This window comes from Capricornis sumatraensis, chromosome 20 (genome assembly GCF_032405125.1).
Source record: "Capricornis sumatraensis isolate serow.1 chromosome 20, serow.2, whole genome shotgun sequence".
NCBI classification, from domain to species: Eukaryota; Metazoa; Chordata; class Mammalia; order Artiodactyla; family Bovidae; genus Capricornis; species Capricornis sumatraensis.
Window position 1 is genome coordinate 61,377,677 of NC_091088.1, and position 26,915 is coordinate 61,404,591.

The window sequence follows — 26,915 nt, forward strand, 5'->3', positions numbered from 1 at the left end:
TCTGGGTCTTGCTGCCTTTCCCCAGCCTCCCGGATTCCACAGCCTCCACTCTCAAGTCCCACCTGGCCCTCAGCTCACTCACAGGGTGGTCTCCATTGGCTCTCAGAGTCTGTGCCCCGCCCCCCCATCTAATGTCTCCTGTCACCGGGGCCTCTGCCGGGCTGGGGGAGGGCTGGGGTGTGGATTCCCAGCACAGCTGGCCTCTGAGGTTTCCCAGAAGCCCTCTCTCCGGCCTTCCCCCGTCACACACATTGTTCCTCTCGGGCTGTTTTTTCCTGTCCAGGACCCTCCAAGGCCAAACCAAGGCTGATTGGCAGTGCCCGCTGCCCTGCCCTCCACCTGGGGAAACTGAGTCGGGGCAGGGGGTGGGGGTTCAGAGAGTTCTTTGTAGGGGTGGCAGCCTGCTTCCTCCCCCACCTGGCTTGGAACTCGGGGTTCCCACCGTCTACCCCACCTTGGAGATGCACAGAGACCCCACTGGCCTTCACCGTTTCCAGTGACTGGCTCTCCAGTCTCTGCTGCAGACGTGGTGCCTGCACCTGCCCACCCTGCCATGAACCCATGACCATGTCCCAAGGCCATGTCCCAAAGTCACTGGCCCCCTAGGTCTCAGTCCACACGACCTGGATCACCCTAGACAGAACCCATGACCTTTCCATGGCCTTCCTACAGCTGCTTCAGCACAGCTGAAACGCGTGGGCTGCTGGCACCCCACACCCATCTGCATACATTCCTCTTCTACCAGGATGGTGTTAGGGCCCGACTTGAGGTGCCTCAGTTTGCCGCCTGTCCCAATTGTCAGCGCCCCGCGTTGCCCAGCCCCCACCCTGGAAGTCGCCTGTCCCTTGACATTGCTGTGCCAAAACTCAGCAGAAGAGGGTGAAGTCGCGCCTTGCAGCATCCCCGCCCCCAGTCCTTTCCAGGAAGCCCTAAACTGCGTCGCCACTTGCAGGTGTCAGCTGCCCCGCCCCTCCTCCCTCCGCCTTAAAGGGGTCACGTCTCCCGGGGCCTCCCAGGGGCATCGACGGCACCGCGGGTCCCGTGAGGTCTCCTTGGTCGTGGTGCGGGAAGTGGGCATCCCGAGTCCTAATCCTGCCCTTCTGGCGTGGTGTGGCTCATTCGGCCTCAGTTTGCACGGTCTGAGAAGTGGGGACGCCCTGATTTCCTGAGGCTAAGGCAAGCGCTCAGGGCATTTTCTAGGCCGGGGAGGGGGCGGGGGCGCACCCCGGAGGAGCCGCTTCGCCCACCGGTTTCTCAAACGCCGGTCCGCCCCACCCCCACGATGACCACCCACATTCTCTTGCTGTTGCTCGTCGCCTCCTCTATCCTGGGGGACCCGGACTCGGCGGGCAGGTGAGAAACGCCGAGGGCAGCGGGGACGGGGCGGGAGGGAGACCGCCGGGGGTGTGCGCCCTCTCTAGGCCGTTTTCCGCTTTGGTGGAATGGGAAGTTGGCCAGGAAATGGGCCTCGCCTGTTTCGGAGTTCTGGGTACCCCCCAAGCCCCCTTTCTCGGGTGGGGTGTTTGAACCCGGTCTTCTCCCATGCTCCATCCCCAGGCGGCCCCAGCCCCAGGTCTCCCAGCAGCGCGGGCGCCTCTGTTCCCTGGGCACGTGCCAGACCCACCGCCTGCCAGAGATCATATACTGGCTCCGGTCTGCCTCCACCAAGGAGCCCTCAGGGAAGGCTGGCCGCAAGCCTCAGGATCCCCACAGCTACGGGCGCCGCCGGCGGCGCGAGGCCAGAATCCCTCTACGTCTCCAGGACCCCAGCCTGCGGCAAGGCCAGCGCAGTGCCCAGCTCGCTGGGTGATGCTGGGCACATCTCTGCTCGTCCCCTGGCTTCAGTTTACCCATCGTGTATTGGGGCTGTGACCTCAAGTTTCAAGATCCCCTAACTCCACCTCCTGGGCTCTCCCCGCGCTGTGACTGGGCTGGACCCACGTGCACACCGGCCCCAGCAGGGACAAAGAATATTAACGTCCAGAGCTGAATAAAACGAGAGTTCCATGTTTCAGTCGGCTTGTCTGTCCCCATTCTGGCCTCCCAATTTGAGTCGGGTCTCTAAAATATTCTCCGCTTTATCTAGGCAATTTACCCCCCAACGGAAGCCCTTCTGATTAACTTGAATCCGACCCGCTGTAGCACCTCCACGCCAACTCAGTCCCTGCAGCCGCATCTCCCGTGGGTGGTTTTGGTGGGTCTACTGGACCCCAAAGCAGTCCCCTCCCTCCCCTGGGTGGTGGGGCTGAGATTCGCTCCGGGTCCCATGCGCGTGGGCTGAACTCTAAGCTGAGCTTCTTTCCTCGATGAGAAAGGAGAGAAAAGAGACAAAGAGTGGACTCCGGAGCCGAAGAAGCTGGAGTTCGGAGGAGAGGTGCTGCGTAAAACAGGGGAGGCCCAATAGTGGAGCATCAGGCGGGTAGGAGTCTGAAAGCGGGGGATGCAATGGAGGGAGGGGATTGGACGCTGGAATTTGAAGGGGGCGGGAACTGAGCGCAGAGAATTGAAGGGGGCGGGGATAAAACCCGGGGCTTGAATACCCGGCTAGGCACCCCAGAGACAGAAATTGGGGTTCCTGGATTTTGGATAGTCGGAGGCAACAGGAGCTCCGGAGGCGCATCAGCCAAGTCGTGGACTCACAGCACTGGGACATATGCAAGTGGGAGGCTCCAGTCCGCCGCCCTAAATAGGGGGCGGGGTGTATGTGTGCTCGGGCTTGGTCCCCAGGATCCGGTCGGCGGACCCCTGACTCAGCGCGGTAAGTGCCGGACTGTAGGGGCGCGAACTCCTGCGGGGGCCTGAGGATTGCGTCTTGGGCTGGTAGTGCGGGCATCTCCATCACTTGTCCTCGACGCTCGCCTCTGCTCTCGGCCTCAGCATCCCCGAGGCATGCGCAGCAGTGTGCTTCCTCCCCCATCCCCTTCAGCCCGGGGCTGGAGGAGGGGACGCTGGGTCACCCCAGAGCACATGAATTTATAGAGAACCCCCCTCCACTCTCCTCCGCGCCCCCTGCCCCCGCCACAAGTCCCCCACCCCCAGTCCTTGCCTCGGAATGGGAAGCGGAAATGAAGTGGACTGCCAACGTCCGGCAGGTGTTCATTTCAAAATCAGTTTGGGAATAACGCTTTTCCCGAGATTCCGCAACTCACCCTAGACCAGTTTCCCGCCTCGACCCCCAAATCTTGAAAGTCCTTTGGAGGGGGCCACTGTCCCCCCACCACGTTCTCAGAATAGCCACAAAAGGGGTTAACGGCAATTATCCGCCCTGCCTTTCTGTGTGTTCACAGAGGTCCCCGGCTGAAGTGCCCCTAACACTGGAGTCTACGGCCAGGACCCTCAAGACCCCTCAGGTGTTAGGGAAGGCTGAGCTGGCCTCCTACATTCCTGGGTCTGCGGAGAAGGGGCTGGGGGTCTGAGGAATGACCCTCTGTCCTCCTCCCAGGGCTGTAGCCTGACATGGCTGAAGCTCACCAGGCGGTGGGCTTCCGACCCTCACTGACTTCGGACGCGGGGGAAGTGGAGCTCGGTGCCCCGGTGTTGCATGAGATCTGCCTCTCCGGACTGCGCTCTTGGAAAAGGCATCTCTCCCGTTTCTGGGTGAGAAGGGCTGCGACGCCGTTTCCTTCCGGAAATCCAGTTACCTGTTTCCGCTATACGCGAGGCTCCCTTCCCAGCACCCCGGGTGGTCCCGCTTCGGGGAGTTTTCATGTCCACTTCCAAGACCCCTTAAAGCCAATTCCGGATTCTCTGTGGCTCACTGCTGGGTTCCTCAACGTCACCTAGGAGAACTGCCATTCACCTGTGGTACCCACTTCCTGGTCGTTCTTTACATTCTACCCGCACCCACAACTTCCACCCCAATTTCTAGAACTCAGTCAGTCCCCTTACCTGTGGTGCGCCTCTCACCTTTCCCTTTCATCTCCAGGCTCTAAACGAGATGCTCCCTGTTCCAGAACCCCATGGCCTGATCAACGACTTGGGTAGCCCACACCCCAGTCCTGAAGGCCCCCTTGCCCACTGGCTCTCTGCACCACCTCCTTGCCCCTGCTCTGAGCCCCCAGTACCCTCTCCAGTAGGTGGCACACCCTCCCTCTGGTTCTGAAATGTGAACCTCCACCGACTGGATCCCAAACTCACACTTCTTGCCTTTGCCCTAGAATGCCTTAGAATGCTCACATCCACCTAGAACCCGTGTCAGCCCTGGGGTCCCCAGTTCTAGAAGTCTGGCACCATCTATGGAGTCTCCCTGGAGAAGGAAATAGCAGCCCACTCCAGTATTCTTGCCTGGAGAATCCCATGGATAGAGGAGCCTGGCGGGCTACAGTCCTTGGGTCACATAGTCGGACATGATTGAAGTGACTTAGCATGGGCTCATGGAATCTCCCTGCTGGCCACACCCTCTCTGTGAACACAGGTCTTGAATGCCTTTGTGGTCTACCAGGACTGGGTTTGAGTCCTGACTCTGCCACTGACTAGCTGTGTGGCCTTGGACAAGCGCGTCTCTCTGAGCCTCAGTATCCCCACATGTGAAACAAGAGTGATGGTAGCACCTTCCTCGGCACAGTTGCAAGGATTAAACAAACTCTCACATGCAAGCCCTGAGTCAAGTGCTTGGCCCATGGCAAGTGCTGAAGGTTAGCATTTCTTTGGCTGCACCTTGAGGCATGTGGCCTGGAGAAGGAAATTGCCACCCCCTCCAGTATGCTTGCCTGGAAAATTCCAGGGACAGAGGATACTGGTGGGCTACAATCCATGGGTCACAGACAGTTGGACATGATTGAGCACAAGGCACGTGGAACTTCCCCGACCAGGGATTGAACCCACATCCCTGCAGTGGAAGCGAGGGGTCATAATCACTGCACCACCAGGGAAGCCCTCCGAGTGTTAGCTTTGGATTATAATATGGTTCTTCATTTGCCAAATATCTGTGGAGCATTATGTGAAGGGCCTGGCACCATTTGGGGCCCTGGGGACATGGCAGGGAGCAAGACAGACAGAGTCCTTTCCTCATGGGGAAGATAAGTACTCAAAACATAGAGTATGTCAGATGGTGACGTTCTATAGTGGACGATAACGTAGGCAGGGAAGAGGGAGCATGGGGGTGTTAGAGTACAACCCAGGGGCAGCCCAGGGTTCTCTTTGGAAGCTGGAACATTTGAGCAGGCTGGATAGCACGTCTATGGCCATATTGGTTGTTAAAACGATTGTTAAAATAGAGATGTATCTGCTCCAGTGAGTAAATAGCCACTAACCCAAACCCCCAGAAAACCCCTTTCAGCCCTACCCCTGGGAACCCTTGGGCCTCAGGCCAATCCAGCAACTAAAGTGTTAACTTGTGGTTTAAAAGATAAACATACACATATATACACACATAAATAGGTATTTAAACTAAGATGTAATTATATACAGAAAAATGAGGATTTTTAAAGTGTACAGACCTTGAATTTTGTAGTATCTTTGTAACTGCGGTAATACCTATGTAACCAACTCCCCAACAAAACAGCACAGCCATCAATCATTCTAGAATGTTCCTTAGAGCCCCTTTCCCACCAGTACCCCTTACCTTGCCCTCGCTGCAAAGCAATCACCGTTCTGACTTCTATGCTTATAGACGGATTTGAATTGGTGTTGCTATGTCGAAAAATTTTAACTGTAACGCCTGTATTCCAGTCAGCTCTGAAACTCCTTTCTGACTCAAATGTCACTGATGGTCAGTGGCCCCCACCAGACACTCATATTAGTATAACTGATAATGGTAATAGTGACTCTTTCCTTTCAGTCACATAGCTGCCTCTCGCCCTGATGGTCACTTGGAGTTCTCACATCCTTCCTTTCCATTCGGGGACCCCAGGAACCACCCTGAAGCCGTAGCTCCTGGAACTGGGTCCCAAGGTGAGGGCTGTGCCCTCAGCAACACCAGAGCTGTAATTCCATAGACTCATTGCTAAGCCTGAATTTCTTCACTTAAAAAATGGGAATCCTGACAGTCCCTGCCTTGAGGGACTGTTGAAACCATTCGTTGTCTTAGGAGAAGGTCTGACCCACAGAAGCCACCACTCCAGCATTGCCGTTCTTATCTTACATACCACACAGGTGCTGTGTGACCTCCGGCGTGTTAGTAACTTCTCTGGCCTTCTGCTTCCTCATTTCTAAAACCATAATAGATAGTAATAGAGCTCAGGCTGTATACCAAGCAAAGCCTTTGAATATATTGCTCATCTGGTTCTCATTAAGACCTCTTTTTTTGTCATGCTGAGTGACTTGCAAGGTCTTAGTTCCCTAATCAGCTAATCAGAGATTGAACCCTGGCCATGGCAGTCCTAACCACTGGACCACCAGGGAATTCCCTCATTTAGAGCCTTCGAAGGGAAGCCCGTCATTAGTCCCATTTTACGGATGAGGAAACAGAAACTCGGAGAGATGTTTTCCCCTCCCCCAGGTCACACAGCTGCCACGATGCAGAAGCAGAGGCACACCTGGAAGAATTAGAAGTCTGGCTCTGGAGCCCGTGCTGACTCCTCACTATCCTGGGCTGCTTTTCCAGAACATGGTTTCAGTACTGATGCCCAAGAGTTGTTGTGAATTACACGCAGACGGTCACTTGGGCCAGGCATGTGGCTTTGGTGTAGGTGGTTCATTGGCAGGAGATTAGAGTGTTGCCTGAGACGGTTTCCAAATGGATATGAAATTCTCAGATATAGCATACTTCAGAGTATGGTACCCTCATCTGGCTGGTTTGAGTGATTGACAGTGCCCTCTGGAGCCAGGAGACCTGGATTCAAATCATGCCTCTACCACTTCCTGGCCATGTGGCCTGGGACAAGTTCTTCAAACTTCCTGTCGCCTCCGTTTCTTCACCCATATGATGGAGATACGAATACTTACTATCTTACTGAGTGTGACAGGGGGACGAAATGATTTAACGATGCTCCTGGTACTTGGGAAATGCTATAGAGAAATTTTCTGATATTAGGAAGCCCCTGTTCTATTGCAATCTAGAGCCCCAGATAGAAGCACTGAAAACATCTTTTAAACAAAGAAAAACCAAACAACAAAAATAACCAGGTTCGCCAGTAACCTCCTTCTGCCAAGCCAAAGGGAGATTGCCCAGTAAATAAATCCCTAGTGAGAAGAAGATTAGCAGCAAAGAGGACATGGTAATATTTACTGAGCTCCTATGGTGTGCCTGACTCTGAGCTATGCAACTGACCACCCTGCACCACCCCACCCCACCCCCAGCCCTCTGCTTCATTTTCTCCATAGCACCTCTTGCCATCTGACTCATTCCACTAAAGCCTGTATTTATGTAGGTGTTGTCTCTATCCCCCATGAGAGCAGGAATCTTGCTGTCTTGTCACTGCTGTTGGACTGCACTAAGCCTTTTTGGAATGACATTTCCTCATCCAGCCCTCGTGACAGCCCTATGAGCCAAGTACTGAGATTTGGATTGTTCCCATTCTACAGATGAGGAAACTGAGACACGGAGGTAAAGTCACGTGCTTGCAGTCACTCAGCTAGGTAGTGACAGAGCAGAGATTTGAGCCCAGAGGGTGGGGACTCCAGAGCCCAAGGTCTAAACCATGATCTCTGGGAATTTCCTGGCAGTCCAGTGGTTATGATTGTGTGCTTCTCTGGAAGACTGCAGGAGGCACAGGTTTGATCCCTGGTCAGAGAACTAAATTCCCGTAAGCCACACAGTTTGACAAAAAAAAAGTTTATACTTGTAAATGGCACCTGGCATGTAGTCAGCACTCATTAAATGTTAGTTATCGCTTCCCTGGGAGTTGGGAGTTTGGTTAGTCACCCAGCAGCTTGTGGGATGTTCCCTAACCAGGGATTGAACCCTGACCATGACAGGGAAAGCGAGGAATCCTACCAACTTGACACCAGGGAATCCCAACCCAACATTTTCATTCATTCCTCATTCATTCCAAGGCCAGCCCCTGAGCTCTGGACCCTGCTGTATCCTGGCAATTGTTTTGCCTTTTTGACAGTCTCACCTTCAGGGTCCTGCCTGAGAGTAACCCCTCCTCTGGGAGCCCTCCCTGACTCCCTCAGCCTGAGCAACCTGCCTTATCCTATCGCCATGAGCACTCATTGCATTCTGGTCTGACCTCCTTGGGGGCAGGACCCACATCTGTTTGTCCCTCACGGTATCTTGGGCACGCATCTCAATGCTGAGTCAACATCTAAGAGTGGTGCTTAGCAGATGGGATAACTGATTGAATAGGTGACCTTTCCTCTCCACAGAACGACTTTCTCACAGGCGTGTTCCCTGCTAGCCCCCTCAGCTGGCTTTTCCTCTTCAGTGCAATTCAACTTGCCTGCTTCCTCCAGCTGGATCCTTCCTTAGGACTGATGGAGAAGATCAAAGAGTCTCTGCCAGACTGGTGAGGTTCCCCACTTCAACCCAGTAACCTCCTAACCCCTTGCCCTCCACCCAGGACATTTCTGTATCAGCGTGTGTGCCTGTTAAGGAAAGTAACCTCTAAGACTCACCTGGGGTCAGATTAATAAAGGTAAAGCATCAAGTAAAGGGAGGTGATTTCCTCTATTGTCTCTGCACATTTTCCGTCCTGGCTGCTTCTTGCTAAAGGGAATGTTGGCAAACTAGACAAAGGCGAGGTATGGTTATATACACTAACAGAAGTATGAGTTCTGCTAATCTACAGTTGTGTGGTCTTAGGCAAGAGACCTCACTATTTTTGGTGTCAGGGGCTTCACGACACAAACAAACTTTTGGGCCAACCCAATGATTGGTTTTTAGGGTGGTTGGAGGAATTAAACAAAATCACACATGTGGGATGTACAGTACAGTACTGGGAGGTCCAAGGATTTTCCCTGGCAGCTCAGACAGTATCAGTCCCTGAGTCAGGAAGATCTGGAGAAGGAAATGGCAACCCACTCCAGTATTCTTACCTGGAAAATCCCATGGATGGAGGAACCTGGTTAGGCTACAGTCCATGGGGTCACAAAGAGTCGGACACTCACTCACTAGGAGGTTATTAGATGGGAGTAGTTCAATGATTATTGTTGTCTGGAAACCAGATGTAGGTGAAGTTGCAGATAGCCTGAAAGGGCAGATCTAGGATCGGAAGTAGAAATTTCCTGGAAGGCTAGATTTACCTAATCTAAAGAGGGTAAGTGACTCCCTTCAAGTCCTCCAGGTGGGATTTGCTCACAATCTGTCCTATTGCAACTTTGCAAACATATTGACTTACTGTATCTTTAGATCAGCCATTCCTAAACTTGAGTTTGTATTAGAGTTATCTGGGAGACATGCTAAAACACTGATTGCTGGGCCTGGGGCCCAGGAATTTGTATTTCTGACAAGCTGCCAAATGGTGCTGATGCTGCTGGTCCAAGGGCCACACATTGAGAACCTCTGCTTTGGGGTATAATTTGATATCTGGTATCGAAAAAGCAAGAGAGTTCCAGAAAAACATCTATTTCTGCTTTATTGACTATGCCAAAGCTTTTAACTGTGTGGATCACAATAAACTGTGGAAAATTCTGAGAGAGATGGGAATACCAGACCACCTGACCTGCCTCTTGAGAAATCTGTATGCAGGTCAGGAAGCAACAGTTAGAACTGGACATGGAACAACAGACTGGTTCCAAATAGGAAAAGGAGTACGTCAAGGCTATATATTGTCACCCTGCTTATTTAACTTATATGCAGAGTACATCATGAGAAACGCTGGACTGGAAGAAACACAAGCTGGAATCAAGATTGCCAGGAGAAATATCAATAACGTCAGATATGCAGATGACACCACCCTTATGGCAGAAAGTGAAGAGGAACTCAAAAGCCTCTTGATGAAAGTGAAAGAGGAGAGTGAAAAAGTTGACTTAAAGCTCAACATTCAGAAAACGAAGATCATGGCATCTGGTCCCATCACTTCATGGGAAATAGATGGGGAAACAGTGGAAACAGTGTCAGACTTTATTTTTTTGGGCTCCAAAATCACTGCAGATGGTGACTGCAGCCATGATATTATAAGACGCTTACTCCTTGGGAGAAAAGTTATGACCAACCTAGATAGCATATTCAAAAGCAGAGACATTACTTTGTCGACTAAGGTCCATCTAGTCAAGGCTATGGTTTTTCCAGTGGTCATGTATGGATGTGAGAGTTGGATTGTGAAGAAGGCTGAGCGCCGAAGAATTGATGCTTTTGAACTGTGGTGTTGGAGAAGACTCTTGAGAGTCCCTTGGACTGCAAGGAGATCCAACCAGTCCATTCTGAAGGAGATCAGCCCTGGGATTTCTTTGGAAAGAATGATGCTAAAGCTGAAACTCCAGTACTTTGGCCACCTCATGAGAAGAGTTGACTAATTGGAAAAGACTGATGCTGGGAGGGATTGGGGGCAGGAGGAGGAGGAAACGACAGAGGATGAGATGGCTGGATGGCATCACTGACTCGATGGACGTGAGTCTGAGTGAACTCCGGGAGTTCGCGATGGACAGGGAGGCCTGGTGTGCTGCAATTCATGGGGTCGCAAAGAGTCGGACACGACTGAGCGACTGAACTGAACTGAACTGATAGTGAAAGTAGCTCAGTCTGCCAGACTCTGCGATCCCATGGATGATACAGTCCATGGAATTCTCCAGGCCAGAATACAGGGGGTAGCCTTTCCTTTCTCCAAGGGATCTTCCCAACCCAGGAATCGAACTGGTGTCTCCTCCATTGCAGATGGATTCTGTACCAACTGAGCTATCAGGAAATAGCTCAGATATCAGCTATACCTGATATCTCGTATATTTCAATAGAAATACCAGCTCGCATTTGTTAGGCTCCTACCAATTTCCATGGGATGTGATTTTAGAAACTTGGTGTCTCCATGTTCCTGAGGGGAGATGGTGGGCACACCAAGAGAGAATCACACCTCTAGCACTTCACAAGTGAGGAAACTGGACTTTTTCTGACCGACTCTAATTCTACAGGATATTCCTCCAACAGCCAAAAGATCAGAGTCAGAGAGTGTTAGGAACAGCAGGTGCTGGGTAGGGCTGGAGGGGAGGGATATTCTGAGGCCAGGAGACGCTGCCCTATTCTCTTTTTGTCTACCCGCCCCCAGGGGTGGACAGCATCACAGGCTGCGGGGGGTCCTGGCGGCCGCGCTGTTTGCGTCCTGTCTGTGGGGAGCTCTGATCTTCACCCTTCATGTGGCCCTGAGGCTACTTCTGTCCTACCACGGCTGGCTCCTCGAACCCCACGGAGCCATGTCCTCGCCCACCAAGACCTGGCTGGTATGGGAGAGGCAGAGCCCTCGATCAAGCCCCCTCTGCCCTGTTCTCTCTGTGGAGTGCCACGCTCGCCGCGCCCCGCCCCGCCCCCCCCCCCGCCCCCCCAGCACCTTGGCCCCGGGCTGCAGTGAGGGCTTTAATGAACCACTAATTCCTGCTCCCCACCAGGCCCTGGTGCGCATCTTCTCCGGCCGCCATCCAATGCTCTTCAGTTACCAGCGCTCTCTGCCGCGCCAGCCAGTGCCCTCCGTCCAGGACACCGTGCGCAAGGTGGGCCAGGTACTCCAGGATGGGGAGGGAGGCTGCCGAGCGGGTAGGGGGGTTGTTTATGGGACCTGCCCTCTTCCCCTCCGTGCCCCTCAGTATCTGGAGTCTGTCCGACCCGTCCTCTCCGACAAGGACTTCGACTGGACCTCGGGCGTAGCGCAGGAATTCCTGAAGCTGCAGGCCTCACTGCTGCAGTGGTACTTGCAGCTCAAGTCCTGGTGGGCCTCCAATTACGTGAGTACAGCGTCCTGTAGGCGAAGCTTCTGAAGCGGCGCCCCTAACCCTGTGAGTTCTACGTCCCGCCCTACGCCCCGCCCACAACCCCAGGCCCGGCGGCGATTGGCGCTTCACTCCAGATGTGCCCCATTGAGTCCCGCCCGCACGCTCCAATAGTTTAAACCCAGCCCAAGATGCTCCAATATTCTGAGCTCCCCTTACCTCTCCAATATTTTGAACCCCGTCCATCCTGTACTAACATTTTAGGCCCCATCCGCCAGGCTCCCACATTCGAAGACTGGGTCTCCAATGATCTAGCTCCGCCTCCGGGACCCGCCCACATCGAGAACTCCACCCCCAACCCTCTAGTATTTAAGTCGGAATTCCCGGCCCTTTCCAACATTTCAGCCCCTCCCCTGGTGGCCACAGACTCTACGCCTTCCCCTAGAATAGTTCTTTTCCTCTGCCTTCTGTGTGCACAGACGCCTGCCCTAAACGTACTTCCATCTGATTTCAGGAACTAGGGTCCTAGACGCACTTGGAGTTAAACTCCTTGAGAATCTGAGGCATAGAACCAGGCAGCGAATTGCCCTGTAAGCGGCTTCCAGGTCTCCCATTCTGTAGGAAGCCATAAATAGCCGTCAGGCAGCATGTGATGTGCTGGAGGTAGTGAAGAAGAAATAGATTTTTTTTTTTAGGTTCCACATATAAGTGATAACATATAACACTTGTCTTTGTCTGACTACTTAGTATGGTAGTCTCCATCACTGACTCGATGGACATGAGTTTGAGCAAGCGCCAGGAGTTGGTGATGGACAGGGAAACCTGGCGTGTTGCAGTGCATGGGGTCACAGAGGGTCGGACACAACTGAGTGACTGAACTGATGTTGCTGCAGATAGCAGTATTTCATTCTTTCCTATGCAAGCCTTAGTTTTAGAGGGTTTTTTTTACTTCATGTTCTTGGACTAGATTCCATTCTTAATATATATATATAAAACACTTAAATAACATAATTATATAATGTATAAATATAATGTACATGTATAGTTATATAAATAATATATATACACACCATATACATATTTAATTGATACATTTCATTATACCTCTAAGGCACTGTCAGTTGTAACATGCACCATTACCTTATGGACAAGAAAAGAAAAAGAATTAAGTCTAACACAATGCTTTCTTATCACTTATACAGATCAATCCTCATTATTCACACATTCTGTGTTTGAGATTCTTCTACTTATATTTGTAACCCCTAATCAGTACACGTGGCACTTTCATGATCATTTGGAGAGTGTTGCAAAAATTTTGACTTGGCTTGAAGTGCACATTCCTAGCTGAGGTGAAACAAGAGTGGAAGGAACCTGACCCTGTATTTCCCTTTGTAAAAATGGCTCAGTGTTGGCTAATCAGCGTTCACTGCCACTTTATAGGACATAACGACCTTGAGTAACAGGTGTATATTAAAAAGAGCTCCCTTAGGGACTTTCCTAGTGATCCAGTGTTTATAGAATCTGCCTTCCAATGCAGGGGACACTGGCTCAGTCTCTGGCTGGGGGTATGAAGATCCTGCGTGCGGCAACTAAGACGCAATGCAGAGACATCACTTCCATATACTGTTGCATCACATGGATGTCATGTTACAATATTATACATATAGTAAAGCACACAAGTCTTACCTGTTCAGCTTAAGTTTTATGTACGTATATAACCAGATAACCCCTACTTAGATCAAGGTATAGAACTTTTCTACCATTTGCTGGAAACTTCTGGATTTTTCCAGAATATGTTGCCTATTCCCAGGGAACAACAACTACATCCTGGCTGGTCTAAGTTTAAGGAAATGTACGATACCACCAACTTAAAAGATCCCGAATGCTGCAAGGAAGACCAAAGATCCTATGGGCTACTACTAAGACCCAGTGCAGCAAAATAAATAAATGATTAAATATATTTTTAAAAAATAACCTTAATAACAAGGAAGGAAAATATCTAGAAAACACTAAAAATCTCTGACCACCTCCCTGTTAATTCTTGTCCCTCCCACCATTGCCTGTGAGAAACACTTTGGTCAGAGTCATTTCTGAGTGTATGTATACATATATTGATACCCAGGGTTATATAGATATTCTTCAGGTATATATATTTTATTTATAACATATTTTAATATATTTAATAATATAACATGTTATATCATACTACATGTTTAATATATAGTATATAAACACACATAACATAAATATATATAATTTTAATTATGATTCAAATGTACATAATATAAAATTTGCCATTGTAACCATTTTCCAGTGTACAATTCAGTAGTACTAAGTATAGTCACAATGTTGTGACCCCATGGACTGTAGCCCACCAGGCTGCTCTGTCCATGGGATTCTCCAGACAAGAATACTGGAGTGGGCTGCAATTCACTTCTCTAGGGATCTTCCCAACCCAGGGATAGAACCCAGGTCTCCCGCATTGCGGGCAGATTCTTTACCGTCTGAGCCACCAGGGAAGCCACATAACATAAATATCATATAGAATTTTAATTGTGATTCAAAGGTACATAATATATATTTTGCCATTGTAACCATTTTCCAGTGTACAATTCCGTGGTACTAATAAGTATAGTCACAATGTTGTATAACCATAACGACTATTTATCACTAGAGCTTTTTTCAAACAGAAACTCTCTGTGTCCATAGGGAAAACATTCCTATCCCAGGGATTTCCCTGGTGGTCCAGTGGCTAAGACTCTGCGATCCCAATGTAGGGGGCCTGGGTTTGATTCCTGGTAAGGGAACTAGATCCCACATGCCGTTAACTAAGACTCAGCACAGCCAAATAAATAAGTAGAATAAACATTTTTAAAATATTTATGTACTCGTTAGGCTGTGTCGGTCTTAGTTGTGGCATGTGGGTTCTTTTGTTGCGGCATATAGATTTCTCTCTAGTTGTGGCCCATGGGCTCAGTAGTGGTGGCACACAGGCTTGGTTGCCCCGAAGCATGTGGGAATCTTAGTTCTTTGATCAGGGATTGAACCCACATCCCCTCCACTGGAAGATGGATTCTCAACCACTGGACCACCAGGGAAGTCCCTAAATATTTTTTAAAAATTCCTGTCCCCATTCTCTGAAGCCCCAGGTGACCTCTATTCTACTTTCTATCTCTATGAATTGGCTTATTGTAGACTTTTCGTAGATGTGGAATCATACACTATTAGTCCTGTTGTGTCTGACTCATTTCACTTAGTGTGTTTTCAGGGTTCATTGGTGTTGTCACTCTGAAGAATTAGAGCCTCATTCCTTTTTATACTAACAGTCTGTTGTATAGATAGACCACACTGTCTATTCATCCACTTGATGGACAGGTTGGGTCTTAGTAGAATTTTTTTTTTTAATAAAATGGGATCATTTCACATGTCTTGTTGTGTGCCTATCCTTTTTCACTGCGCAGCTTTCTTGGTGCTCATTCTCTGTCAGTAATATAGATGTAACTTGTGCTTTTTAAACAGCTATGTTATTCCATAACGTGAGGGTTTCACAGTTTAGCTAACTGGTCCCCCATGGATGGACATCTAAGTTATTGCTAGTTACCTATCTTGATGCCTGCTTCATTGAGCTCCACGCTCCCCATTTGACATGGCAAAGTCTGGAGGAACCACCCCCTCATTTCCCCCCTCCCTTGACCCCAACCACCCCAGCTGTGTGTCTCTCTGTCCCACTCCCAGGTCAGTGACTGGTGGGAAGAATTTGTATACCTGCGCTCCAGGAACTCACTGATGGTGAACAGCAACTATTACCTGATGGTAAGAAGGGGAGATGGAGGTTAGGAAGAGGGCAAGGGATGGGGTTCATAGTTCCCTGGGTCTAGGGTCGGGATGTCTGGCTAGAATGTGGGGTTTAGAGTCAGTGACCCCAATCACAGTCTGGAATTCACCATCCCACCTGTTGGGATCAAGACCTGTGTTTGAGGTCAGTGCCTCCATCCTGCACAAACCTGACCGCAGGCGTTTTGCTCTGGTTTGGCCTGGCCCACAGGACTTCCTGTACGTCACGCCCACTCCTGTGCAGGCAGCGCGTGCGGGCAACGCAGTCCATGCCCTCCTTCTGTACCGCCACCGCCTGGACCGCCAGGAGATCCTGCCAGTAAGAGGGCTGCCCCTGTGGGCTGGGGACAGAGGCTGTGGTCCTGAAATGTGTGGCCAACACCTGGGTCCTGGGAGGCAGGTCACGAGCCTGTGATCTCCTGCAGACTTTGCTGATGGGAATGCGACCCTTGTGTTCCGCCCAGTATGAGAAGATATTCAACACCACGCGAATTCCCGGGGTCCACAGAGGTGAGCCCCCTCTACCCCTCTCGTTGATAGAGGTAGAACAGTATAGTGGCTAAGAACACACTCTCTGGAGCCAGCCTACTGGGGTTCAAATCCCAGCTCTGTAACTCCCAAGCTGTGTGACCTTGGGGAAGTTATTACCCTCTCTGAGCTTGAGTTTCCTCTTCGCTCAAATGGAACAGTAAGGGTACCCGCAAGCCACTTGGTGAGTGGCTAACAAAGGTCCTTATTCTTTTTTTTTAATTTTTAAATTTTACTTTATTTTACTTTACAATACTGTATTGGTTTTGCCATACATCAACATGAATCTGCCATGGGTGTACACGTGTTCCCAATCCTGAACCCCCTTCCCACCTCCCTCCCCATACCATCTCTCTGGATCATTCCAGTGCACCAGCCCCAAGCATCCTGTATCCTGCATTGAACCTAGACTGGCGATTCGTTTCTTATATGATATTACACATGTTTCAATGCCATTCTCCCAAATCATCCCACTCTCTCCCTCTCCCACAGAGTCCAAAAGACTGTTCTATACATCTGTGTCTCTTTTGCTGTCTCACATACAGGGTTATCATTACCATCTTTCTAAATTCCATATATATGTGTTAGTATACTGTATTGGTGTTTTTCTTTCTGGCTTACTTCACTCTGTATAATCAGCTCCAGTTTCATCCACCTCATTAGAACTGATTCAAATGTATTCTTTTAAATGGCTGAGTATACTCCATTTTGTATATGTACCACAGCTTTCCTATCCATTCATCTGCTGATGGACATCTAGGTTGCTTCCATGTCCTGGCTATTACAAACAGTGCTGCGATGAACATTGGGGTACACGTGTCTCTTTCAATTCTGGCTTCCTTGGTGTGTATGCCCAGCAGTGGGATTGCTGGGTCATAAGGCAGTTCTATTTCCAGTTTTTTAAGGAATCTCCACACTGTTCTCCATAGTGGCTGTACTAGTTTGCATTCCCACCAACAGTGTAAGAGGGTTCCCTTTTCTCCACACCCTCTCCAGCATTTATTGCTTGTAGACTTTTGGATCGCAGCCATTCTGACTGGTGTGAAATGGGACCTCATTGTGGTTTTGATTTGCATTTCTCTGATAATGAGTGATGTTGAGCATCTTTTCATGTGTTTGTTAGCCATCTGTATGTCTTCTTTGGAGAAATGTCTATTTAGTTCTTTGGCCCATTTTTTGATTGGGTCGTTTATTTTTCTAGAATTGAGCTGCAGGAGTTGCTTGTATATTTTTGAGATCAGTTGTTTGTCAGTTGCTTCATTTGCTATCATTTTCTCCCATTCCGAAGGCTGTCTTTTCACCTTGCTTATAGTTTCCTTTGTTAAAAATATAGAAAACTTCACGAATTTGCGCGTCATCCTTGCACAGGGGCCATGCTAATCTTCTCTGTATCATTCCAATTTTAGTATATGTGCTGCCGAAGCGAGCACAGCCCTTATTCTTACAACGTATCCCCCCCACCCCAGATCACATTCGCCACCTCCGTGACAGCCGACATGTGGCCGTCTTCCACCGGGGCCGGTTCTTCCGCGTGGGGACTCACTCGCAAAGCCGCCTGCTTTCCCCGCGGGCCCTGGAGCAGCAGTTTCAACGAATCCTGGATGACCCCTCTCCCGCCTACCCCCACGAGGAGCATCTGGCGGCCTTGACCGCTGCTCCAAGGTGAGGGTCAGAGGTCTGGAGGCCCGAGGCCCGGCCAGAACCCTGAGGTCGCAGGCCTGGCGGAGGCTGGGCAGGGGGGAGGGGGGACTCAGTCACTCCTCCGGCAGGGACACGTGGGCCCAGGTGCGGAGGTCTCTGAAGACCCAGGCCCAAGAGGCCCTGGAAGCCGTCGAAGGGGCCGCTTTCTTCGTATCACTGGACTCTGAGCCCGCGGGGCTCACCAGGGAGGACCCCGCGGCTTCCTTAGATGCCTACGCACACGCCCTGCTGGCCGGCCGGGGCCACGACCGGTGAGTCAGCCCACAGATCTGGCCCCCACCCGACCTGCGACCCCAGACCCAATGCACTGAGACCTGGGGACCTCTGAGGCCGTTAACCCCTAGACCTGGGACCCCAGATCCAGAACCACAGATTTCAGGACCGCCAAACTCCTAACCTGGATTCTCAGACCTTGAGAAACTCTAGACCCAGACTCCAGACTCAGAATTGCAGACACAGGGACCCCAGATCTGAGGATTAATAGGTGCCAAACCTAGGACCCAGGGAATCCGCCAGCCAAACCCTAAGCCTGGGGACCTCAGACTCAGAACTGCAGACCATGGAATCCTCAGACTTTAATAAAAGTGCCCCAAATTCAGGATCTCAGCTCTGGGACCCCCTACCTAGAGATTCTCAGATAAATTCTTAGATGCCCACCAGGCACCATTCTGATTTCTGAGGCTCCTGGGAGAATTTCCCTAAGCTCTCAGCACCTGTAAACCCTGAAAAATTTTTACATTTTTTCTAAATTTTTTTTAAACTTAAAAAACACATATTCTCTCAAAAGCCCTGAACCCTGTGACCCTGAGATACATTTCAGAGGTGATCAGAACCCCCAACTAGAGACCCCTACCTTCTTAGGGATCCCCACACCAGGCCCCCAGCCCTGATTCCTAGATCTCTTAACCAAAACCCACTCAGTTCCCACAGAGAGCCCCCCAACTTCCCTCCTGGCCTCTTTGACTCTTTGGTGACCGCTCTGAACTCTCTCCCGGCAGCTGGTTTGACAAATCTTTCTCCCTAATCGTCTTCTCCAATGGGAAGCTGGGCCTCAGCGTGGAGCACTCGTGGGCTGACTGCCCCATCTCAGGACACATGTGGGAGGTAGGGCAAGCCAGCTGGCCCTCCACCCTGGGGACTGCCACCCTCCCCCCACCATTTCCAAAGACCTTCCTCTCTAGTGCCTTAAGGTTAGAGGAGAAATGAGACTCAGAGAGAGGCAGACACTGGACCAGGGTCACCCAATAAAGAAGGGTATCTAGGATTGAAAAGGGAAAGTGTTAGTTGCTCAGTCTTTGCAACTCCATGAACTGTAGCCCGCCAGGCTCCTCTGTCCATGGAATTCTCCAGGCAAGAATACCGCAGTGGGTTGCCATTCCCTTCTTCAGGGGATCTTCCTGACCCAGAGATTGAACCCCAGTCTCCTGTACTGCAGGCGGATTCTTTGCCATCTGAACCACCGGGGAAGCCCATCTAGGATTATGACCTTTCTTTTTTTTGGCCTGTGCTGCTTGGTTTGAAGAATCTTAGTTCCCCAACCAGGGATGGAACCCAGGCTCCCACGTGAAAGAGTTGAGTCCTAACCATTGAACTGCCAGGGAACTCCCTATGACCTTTCTTTGACAAATAGGCATATGGGATTCAGAAAAGGGAACTGATTTGCCCAGAGTCACAGAGTTAGAAGCTGCTGAGTGAGAATAAAAATCCAGAATATTCTGAGACCAGAGTGAGGCCTTCCAACCATATCACCCTGAGTCAGAACCATCCTCTGGCTCTGGGTTGCTGTGTGACCTTGGGCAAATTACTCCCCTCCTCTGAGCCTCAGTTTCTGCCTCATCAAGTGAAAAGGTTGTATTTTCTTTCATTTTCAAGCTCCTGTCCAGTCCTGAGAAACTTAGCCTCTCTCCATTCTCTGTTTCATTTAGTCCTTAAACCATCGGGGGTGGTGTCTGCATCCCATGGGGTTCCCAGTCTTCCGTAGTGTTGCATGAGGGGTTGGCTGGGGCCCAGGGTGAGGATCAGGCATGTATGAGAGGAAGGAGGGCTGATTCTAGATCTTGAGAGCAGCCCTAGCTAAGTACTGATTCCTCTGTGCCTATATTTTATTTAAAAAATGACTTTTTTTTTTGCCTTCGATTATATTGGTAAATGACACTCTCAATTCAGTTTAACCTCAGACCCTACAAGACACTTCTTGTCATTTATCATCTCTGCATATCATGCTTTGAACCAGTCAGAAGTACAAGGGCAGTAAGCACCAACTGAGTATTAGTATTAGCCTTGCTCTCAATGACTGTGACCCCAAGATCCCACCTGTGACCATCCAGAGGTTTCTGTTTCTCAGACATTGTCCTGACTCCCTTAAGAGGGGACTTAAGAAAAGGGGGACCTGGTTCGATGCCCCTTGCTTGGTCCAGCGGGAGGAGGGACTCTGACAGCTTCCATCTGCACACAGTTCACTCTGGCCACAGAATGCTTTCAGCTGGGCTACTCGGCAGACGGTCACTGCAAGGGGCACCCTGACCCCTCGCTGCCCCAGCCCCAGAGGCTGCACTGGGACCTTCCAGACAAGGTGAGGCCGGGTTTCTAGGTTCTTCTTCCACATCCCCAAATTCTTGTGTTTGCCTCTAATCTCATCCCCAACCCCAGTCTCAAGCAAAAAATCAATCCCATCCCTAAGCCCAATTCCAAACCTACATCCCAAATCAAGCCAAGCCCAAACCCCAATCCTGTCTCCAATCTAACCGCATCCCAACCACATCCTCTATTCCAACCTTAACCCCAAACTAACCCTCTTTCCACCAGCCCTGCTCAACCCCAATCTCCACACCATCCTCAACCTCAGTTTACTTCTATCCCAACTCAGATCCAACTTTCTCTCCATCCCAAACTCATATCCACCTCCATCTCCAGCACCATTCTTTTTTGGTTTATTCATTCATTCATTCATTCATTCATTTGGCTGTGCCAGGTCTTAGTTTCATCTTGTGGGGTCTTTTAGGCAGGTGGGTCTTTTCACTGGGGCATGTGGGATCTAGTTTTTGTCCCGGGCCCCCTGCGTTGGGATCACGGAGTCTTAGCCACTGGACCACCAGGAAAATCTCCCCATCACCATTCTTAAATTCAATCCCATCCTCAACCCTAACCTCATCCCATGCATCCTAAGTGGCCTCAGTCATGTCCAACTCTTTGCCACCCCATGGACTGTAGCCCGCCAGGCTCCTCTGTCCATGTGATTCTCCAGGTAAGAAGACTGCAGTGGGTTGCCATGCCCTCCTCAGCCCCATCCCATACACAACCCCCATTCATATCCCATCCTATACCCAATCCCAACCCCATTCCCAGCCCTAATTCAGTCCTCATTCCCAGCTCCATTCCCTGTCCGTCCCATCCCTGTCCCCAAACCTCAGTCCCATCCTGACCTTCACTGCCAACACCAGCCCCAACTCTAACCTCCTCCTGTCTGTAACTCCCAGCCATTCCTCCCTCCCTCCTTCTCTGGTAGATCCATCTATCCATCTCTCTAGCCCTGAGGGCAGCCAAGACCTTGTCTGGAAACATCGAATGCCACGTCTTCCCCTTCTCCCACTTCGGCAAGAGTTTCATCAAACGCTGCCATCTCTCTTCAGACAGCTTCATCCAGACCACCTTGCAGCTGGCCCACTTCCGGGTCAGTTGGGTTCCTAACCCTACCCCCCCTCTCAGGACCTCAGTTCCCCTGGGCCCCCAAGACCCTTATTGTCAAGCCCTTTCATGACTTCTTGGTGGTGGGTCTGCCATCTTGATTAAGGGCTCCATCGAGCCCTCTCCCAACTGCATGTTCCTGGGTGGAAGGAGGCTGGAGGTCCACACAGAGGTGGGTCGGGTCTGTGAAGGCTTCCTGAGCCTGGCTGACAGGTGTGTCTCCTCCTTGTCCCCCAGGACCGGGGTCAATTCTGCCTGACTTATGAATCCACCATGACTCGCTTGTTCCTGGAAGGCCGCACAGAGACGGTGCGTTCTTGCACAAGGGAGGCCTGCAACTTTGTGAGAGCCATGGAGGACAAAGAGAAGACAGTGGGTGTGGGCCTCATTTGAGGCTTCGGTCATTTCCACCTTCTCATTCATACATTTACAAACATTTAAGGAGCGCCTTCTGAGGTCCAAGCTCTGTGATGAGACAGGGGCAGAACAAGCCGAGTCTCTGACCTCAAGGAGCTCACTGATGGGGGGAGACAGAGGTAGTTCAGCATAGTGTACCACATGCTTTAATGGGGATCACACAGAGGACACGAGTGGGCACCCGTTTCCAAAATGTAGGTCTCTTTATTTAACCTCTGTGTGACCTTGTAGCTTTCATTTGTATCATTCCTTGTGTTCCCCACATAATCTCTCTGCTCAGAACCCTGCAGGCACCTCTGTTTCCTCTCCCCCTACTTGTTTTGAGGCTCAGTGAAGGGAGTTTGGGCCCTTGATACCTGGGAACCCACCTGATTCTGCCTTGCTGTGTGACCCTGGGCAAGTGACTTCCCCTCTCTGTGCCTGTATCCCTGCTGCGAAGTGGAGTTGATATCTCTGCCTTGCAGGGAAGTTGCAAGCTGGGTTGAGGCCGGGGGTGTGACAGGCCCCAGCAGTAAGCCCACTTCCTGTCTTTCCATGACCTGTGACCTCCCCGGGGGGCCCCAGGACGCACAGTGCCTCGCCCTGTTCCGCCTGGCGGTGGATAAGCACCAAGCTCTGCTGAAGGCAGCGATGAGTGGACAGGGGGTCGATCGCCACCTCTTTGCTCTCTATGTCGTGTCGCAGTTCCTCCACCTGCAGTCTCCATTCCTGGACCAGGTTGGGAGCAGGGAAAGGGTTAAAGAAGAGAAGGGAGGCACTTCAGGGCAAGGAGGGTGATGTTGGAAAACGGAGGTATCAACAGAGGAGAGAGCCAGGGAGGCCAGGCAAGAGAGAAAGGGAAGGAATGGAGAGGGAAGAGGGGCCCAGAGCGGGGGGCACGGTTATGGAAAGGATGTGAGGGGCGTGGTCAGGGCGAAGGGGTGGGGCCAGTGGGAGAAGAATGTGGTCTAGAAGACAGCGGGGTCAGGAGTTGAAAGGGAGAGGGGCGTGGTTAGGGGCGGGGACACGGAGGGGGCGGGTTTTGAGTTGGTGATAGGGGCGTGGTTTGGGCGGGAACAAGGAGAGAGGGGTGTGGTCTAGAGGGGAAAGAGCACAGGGTGACGTCAGGAAGGGGCGGGGCAGAGTGGCACATGTTGAACGGAAATTGGCAGTTCAGCCTCTGTGGCTTGTCTATCGCACACGTGACCGACTTCTGTCCCTCAGGTTCACTCGGAGCAGTGGCAGCTGGCCACCAGCCAGATTCCTGTTCAGCAAATTCACCTGTTCGACGTTCACAATTACCCCGACTATGTCTCCTCTGGTGGTGGATTCGGTCCTGTGAGTGGAACTGGGCCCTGAGAGAAGAGGGGGCTGGCCCTGATAGATGGATCTACCAGGAGGCCCGGCCTCCCACCTATGGCGGGGGGATGGGACCTGGGGCTGTGTTGTTCCCCTCACAGGCCGATGACCATGGTTACGGTGTGTCCTACATGTTCATGGGCGATGACGTGATCACCTTCCACATCTCGAGCAACAAATCAAGCACAAGAACGGTGAGGCTAACCCACCCCGGCCCCTCCTCCCTCGGGACTCCCGCCTCCCTCCCCTCCTGCAGCTCAGGATTCCAGACTCCCAGCTCGCCGCCTGCCCACGATCCCGGAGTCCCAGTGCTCAAACCCCGCAGCCCTCAGGCCCAGGGGCAGGGACCCCAGCCTTCTTGTTTCTCAGCCTCTGGGAGCCCCTCTCCCAGCTTCTCTTGCACGTGACACATCTCTCCTTCCAGGACTCCCGCCGGCTGGGCCAGCGCATCCAGGACGCCTTGTTGGACGTGGCCGCCCTCTTCCCGGAGGGGCAGCGTCTTAAGCGCAGAGGGTTAGGGGAGGAAGACTCGGGTTAGGGGAGGAGGACTCGGAGCACAGCTGTGGCTCTCTCCCCTGCCTTACCAGGGGCTCCAGGGCCCCCACGACAGCCACTAACTTTTGACGCCTTCCAGAGGGGAGCTGGTCTCCCCAGGAACTAGGGGGAAGGTTTCTGCAGCTGGGCTGGTGCAGGACAGAGGCAGCCTGTCTAGGTTTGGAAATCCCACATCCTGACTAATAAAGATGTCTAAGCTGGGGGTGTGATGTCTGCTGTGCTCCTGGGCTGGGCAGGGGTGGGTGAGGTGAAGGTCAGGGTGGAGGAAGAGAAAAAGTTCCCATCCATCCCCAGGCTCTACCATGAATTCTCAGTTACAGTCACCATGTCAGCTATAACCCTGGCACCTGCCTAATTTACTGCCTTTCAGCTCCAGTCACACCAAACCCAACCATGCAAGACCCATCCCAGTCAACCCCACAAGCTTTCATGAGCGCAATTTCTGCTGCCCCAACACCTAATGCCCACCCTGCATTTTAAATATATATATATACTTATTTATTTGGCTGTCCTGGATCTTGACTAGGGATTGGACCTGGGGGCCTTTGCCTTGGGAGCACAGAGTCTTAGCCACTGGGCCACCAGGGGAGTCCCTGCCCACCCTAAACTTAAAGGTTGAGAACTCCCAAATGAATCCCCCAATATTCTTATTGCTTTTAGAGACTGCCCGCATTCATCGGTTTTGATTCCATCTTCTATCTTCATAGCCATCATCGTTGAATCCCTCTGTGCCTTTCTCCACTCTGGTGGCTCAGATGGTAAAGCGTCTGTCTACAATGCAGGAGATCCGGGTTCGATCCCTGGGTCAGGAAGATCCCCTAGAGAAGGAAATGGCAATCCACTCCAGTACTATTGCCTGGAAAATCCCATGGACAGAGGAGCCTTGTAGGCTATAGTCCGTGGGGTCGCAAAGAGTCGACACAACTGAGTGACTTCACTTCACACCTCCTGTGACTGATTCCTGCCATCTAGGGACCCTTGTTGGACTGAGTCCATCCGGATGATCCAGGATTAGCTCCTAATCTCAACTCCAACTGATTAGCAACCTTAATTCCCTCTGCAAACTAATTCCCCTTTGCCATGTAGAATACCATATGCGCAGGGTCCAGGGCATCTTTGGGGGAACCATTGTTCTGCCTACCACAGGTGCATAGATGAAACCAGTCTGGCCATGAGTTGGTAAGTGGTGAAACTAGGGGAAAGGTCATTGGGGTGGGGCTGGTTCACCAGAGTGGTTAACAAGCTGCCTAGTGGTTGCAGAGAGGGGCTTCGGGCAGAAGGCCTGACATCAGGGGGGCTCCTCAAGGGCTGTAGGGCTCTGGGGTGGGGGGAGGGCTCCTAGTTGTGCTTAAGGCTGAGCATTTCAAAAAGATACTCGCCCAGCCAAGCCTGGGGACCAGCCAGCCTGCGGAGGTCAGTCAGGTGATCACCCATCTTGCAGATAAATGTCACCTGCTCACCTAGGCTGAGGCTCCAGGAGTCACAGAGGTGGGAGTCTGCACAGGCAGAACCCAGGGCATGCGGATCCATATGGGCCTGGTTCGTGGAGGTTCTTCTCCATGAACACGGAGCCTTCCGTAGCATCTTGATACAGCTTCTGCCCGTCTAGGAAGAGGGCACGGCAGCCATGCTGGTTTTGCAGTTTCAAGAAGTGGTGGGTGCCCTGGAACTTCTCCTAGAGCAGTTCAGGGGAAAAGGGGCTCACGCCCTCGAGTCACATTGCGGCAGTGGAAAAAGAAGCCCAGAGGCAGGTAGGTATAGGAGGCCTGCAGATACTTGTTGACCAGGTGGTGGACGGCGGCCTCTACCTCGGGTGAAATGATTTTGACGAATCTGGGAGCTCGTGGCTGATCAGTAATAAGGAGTTAAGCTCAAAAAATGGTGTCGGCTGCTCTTGGTGACCGAGGATAGCCGAGTAGCTGATTCCAAAGATTGCAACTGGAAAAAAAATGTTGGAGGGTGGTGGGAAGCTGGAGGAAGGGGCATTCCTGGGTCTGTTGCACCCATACACTGTGGAAGAAAGAGGGTCTGTGAGACCACTATGTGCACTCTATAACAGCGGTCCCCAGCAGCCGTTTTTGGCAGCTTTCATAGAAGACAATTTTTCCATGGACCAGTGCGGGGGTGGGGGGATGGTTTCGGGATGATTCAAGGGCACTACATTTATTGTGCACTTTATTTCTACTAGTATTGCGGCAGCTCCACTTCAGATCATCATGCATTAGATCCCAGAGGTTGGGGACCCCAGTCTATAAAACCCTTCCAAAGGAAACATAGGCTCAAGGCTTCATGACATTGGATTTGGCAATGACTTCTCAGCTTGGATGTGATAGCCAAAGCACAGACAGCAAAAGGAAAGAAAAAAAAAGGCATTACAACCAGATTAAAAAATTCTGTGCATCCAAGGACACGATCGATAGAGTGAAAAGAGCTGGCATGATGGGAGACTATAATTTGCATGTTGTGTATCTGATAAGGAGTTAATATCAGATATATGACATGACTCCTACAATCCAACAACAAAAGCCAAGCAACCCCATTCAAAAAATAGGCCAAGGACTTGAATAGACATTTCTGCACTGAAGATTCACAAATAAGCCCATGAAAAGATGTTCCCGGCAGTTGCCAGGAGCTGGGAGGAGGGAGGAATGGGGAATGAGGAGGTTTTGTTTAATGGCTACAGTGTTTCTGTTTGGGAGGATGAAAAGCTCTGGACATAGACAGTGGTGATGGTTACACAACCTTGTGAGTGTAATTCATGCCACTGAATTAGACACTTAAATATGATTAAAATGGTAAACTGTATATGATGCATATTTTGCCAAAATTTTGAAAGCCAGTCATTCAATGTGCTCACAGTCGTACAATCTGGGTTGAGTTGGACTCACTGGCCTTGTGGTCACTAGTCATTGGTCATCGCATCAAGCTGAAGGGTCACCTGGGAAATGGGATGGCCAGGGCTCTCTGTCTATGTGGAGTATCTTCAGTAAGTGTTCCCAAAAGAGCAGCCTGATTTGTTCTTTTTTTAACTTTTTATTTATTTATTTGTTCTTTTTTAATATGATTTTTAAAAGATACTTAGCTGTGCTGGGTCTTTGCAGCATGCAAATTCTTAGTTGTGG

The 26,915-nt window shown here is 51.0% G+C and overlaps 2 protein-coding genes and 1 non-coding gene across 3 annotated transcripts; 2 read left to right on the top strand and 1 right to left on the bottom strand.

Annotated features, from left to right (window-relative positions):
* The first annotated feature begins 1,012 nt into the window (after positions 1 to 1,012).
* Positions 1,013 to 1,943, top strand: ADM5 (adrenomedullin 5 (putative)). The gene is made up of 2 exons (XM_068993278.1): positions 1,013 to 1,353; positions 1,558 to 1,943. The coding sequence occupies exons 1-2, from the start codon at positions 1,283 to 1,285 to the stop codon at positions 1,808 to 1,810; spliced, it is 324 nt and encodes a 107-aa protein (XP_068849379.1). The 5' UTR covers positions 1,013 to 1,282; the 3' UTR covers positions 1,811 to 1,943.
* A 697-nt stretch (positions 1,944 to 2,640) lies between these two features.
* Positions 2,641 to 23,948, top strand: CPT1C (carnitine palmitoyltransferase 1C). Its single transcript, XM_068991830.1, has 19 exons — positions 2,641 to 2,758; positions 3,443 to 3,597; positions 8,251 to 8,390; positions 11,082 to 11,253; positions 11,419 to 11,520; positions 11,614 to 11,751; positions 15,472 to 15,549; positions 15,782 to 15,889; positions 15,996 to 16,080; positions 17,565 to 17,760; positions 17,868 to 18,050; positions 18,798 to 18,903; positions 20,255 to 20,371; positions 21,305 to 21,469; positions 21,721 to 21,855; positions 22,465 to 22,617; positions 23,104 to 23,217; positions 23,340 to 23,432; positions 23,663 to 23,948. Exons 2-19 carry the CDS (start codon positions 3,457 to 3,459, stop codon positions 23,774 to 23,776), a joined length of 2,340 nt encoding a protein of 779 aa, XP_068847931.1. The 5' UTR covers positions 2,641 to 2,758; positions 3,443 to 3,456; the 3' UTR covers positions 23,777 to 23,948.
* LOC138097270 (U6 spliceosomal RNA) lies at positions 17,422 to 17,528 on the bottom strand. Its single transcript, XR_011146470.1, has one exon. It is a non-coding gene; the product is annotated as a U6 spliceosomal RNA (small nuclear RNA).
* Positions 23,949 to 26,915: the final 2,967 nt, after the last annotated feature.

Bases quoted from the DNA above. Each gene is read 5' to 3' on its own strand.
- ADM5 (XM_068993278.1), top strand. From the start codon at position 1,283: ATGACCACCCACATTCTCTTGCTGTTGCTCGTCGCCTCCTCTATCCTG. The intron at 1,354-1,557 runs GTGAGAAACGCC...CTCCATCCCCAG, and splicing joins GACCCGGACTCGGCGGGCAG to GCGGCCCCAGCCCCAGGTCT.
- CPT1C (XM_068991830.1), top strand. From the start codon at position 3,457: ATGGCTGAAGCTCACCAGGCGGTGGGCTTCCGACCCTCACTGACTTCG. The intron at 16,081-17,564 runs GTGAGCCCCCTC...CCCCCACCCCAG, and splicing joins AATTCCCGGGGTCCACAGAG to ATCACATTCGCCACCTCCGT. The intron at 22,618-23,103 runs GTTGGGAGCAGG...TCTGTCCCTCAG, and splicing joins AGTCTCCATTCCTGGACCAG to GTTCACTCGGAGCAGTGGCA.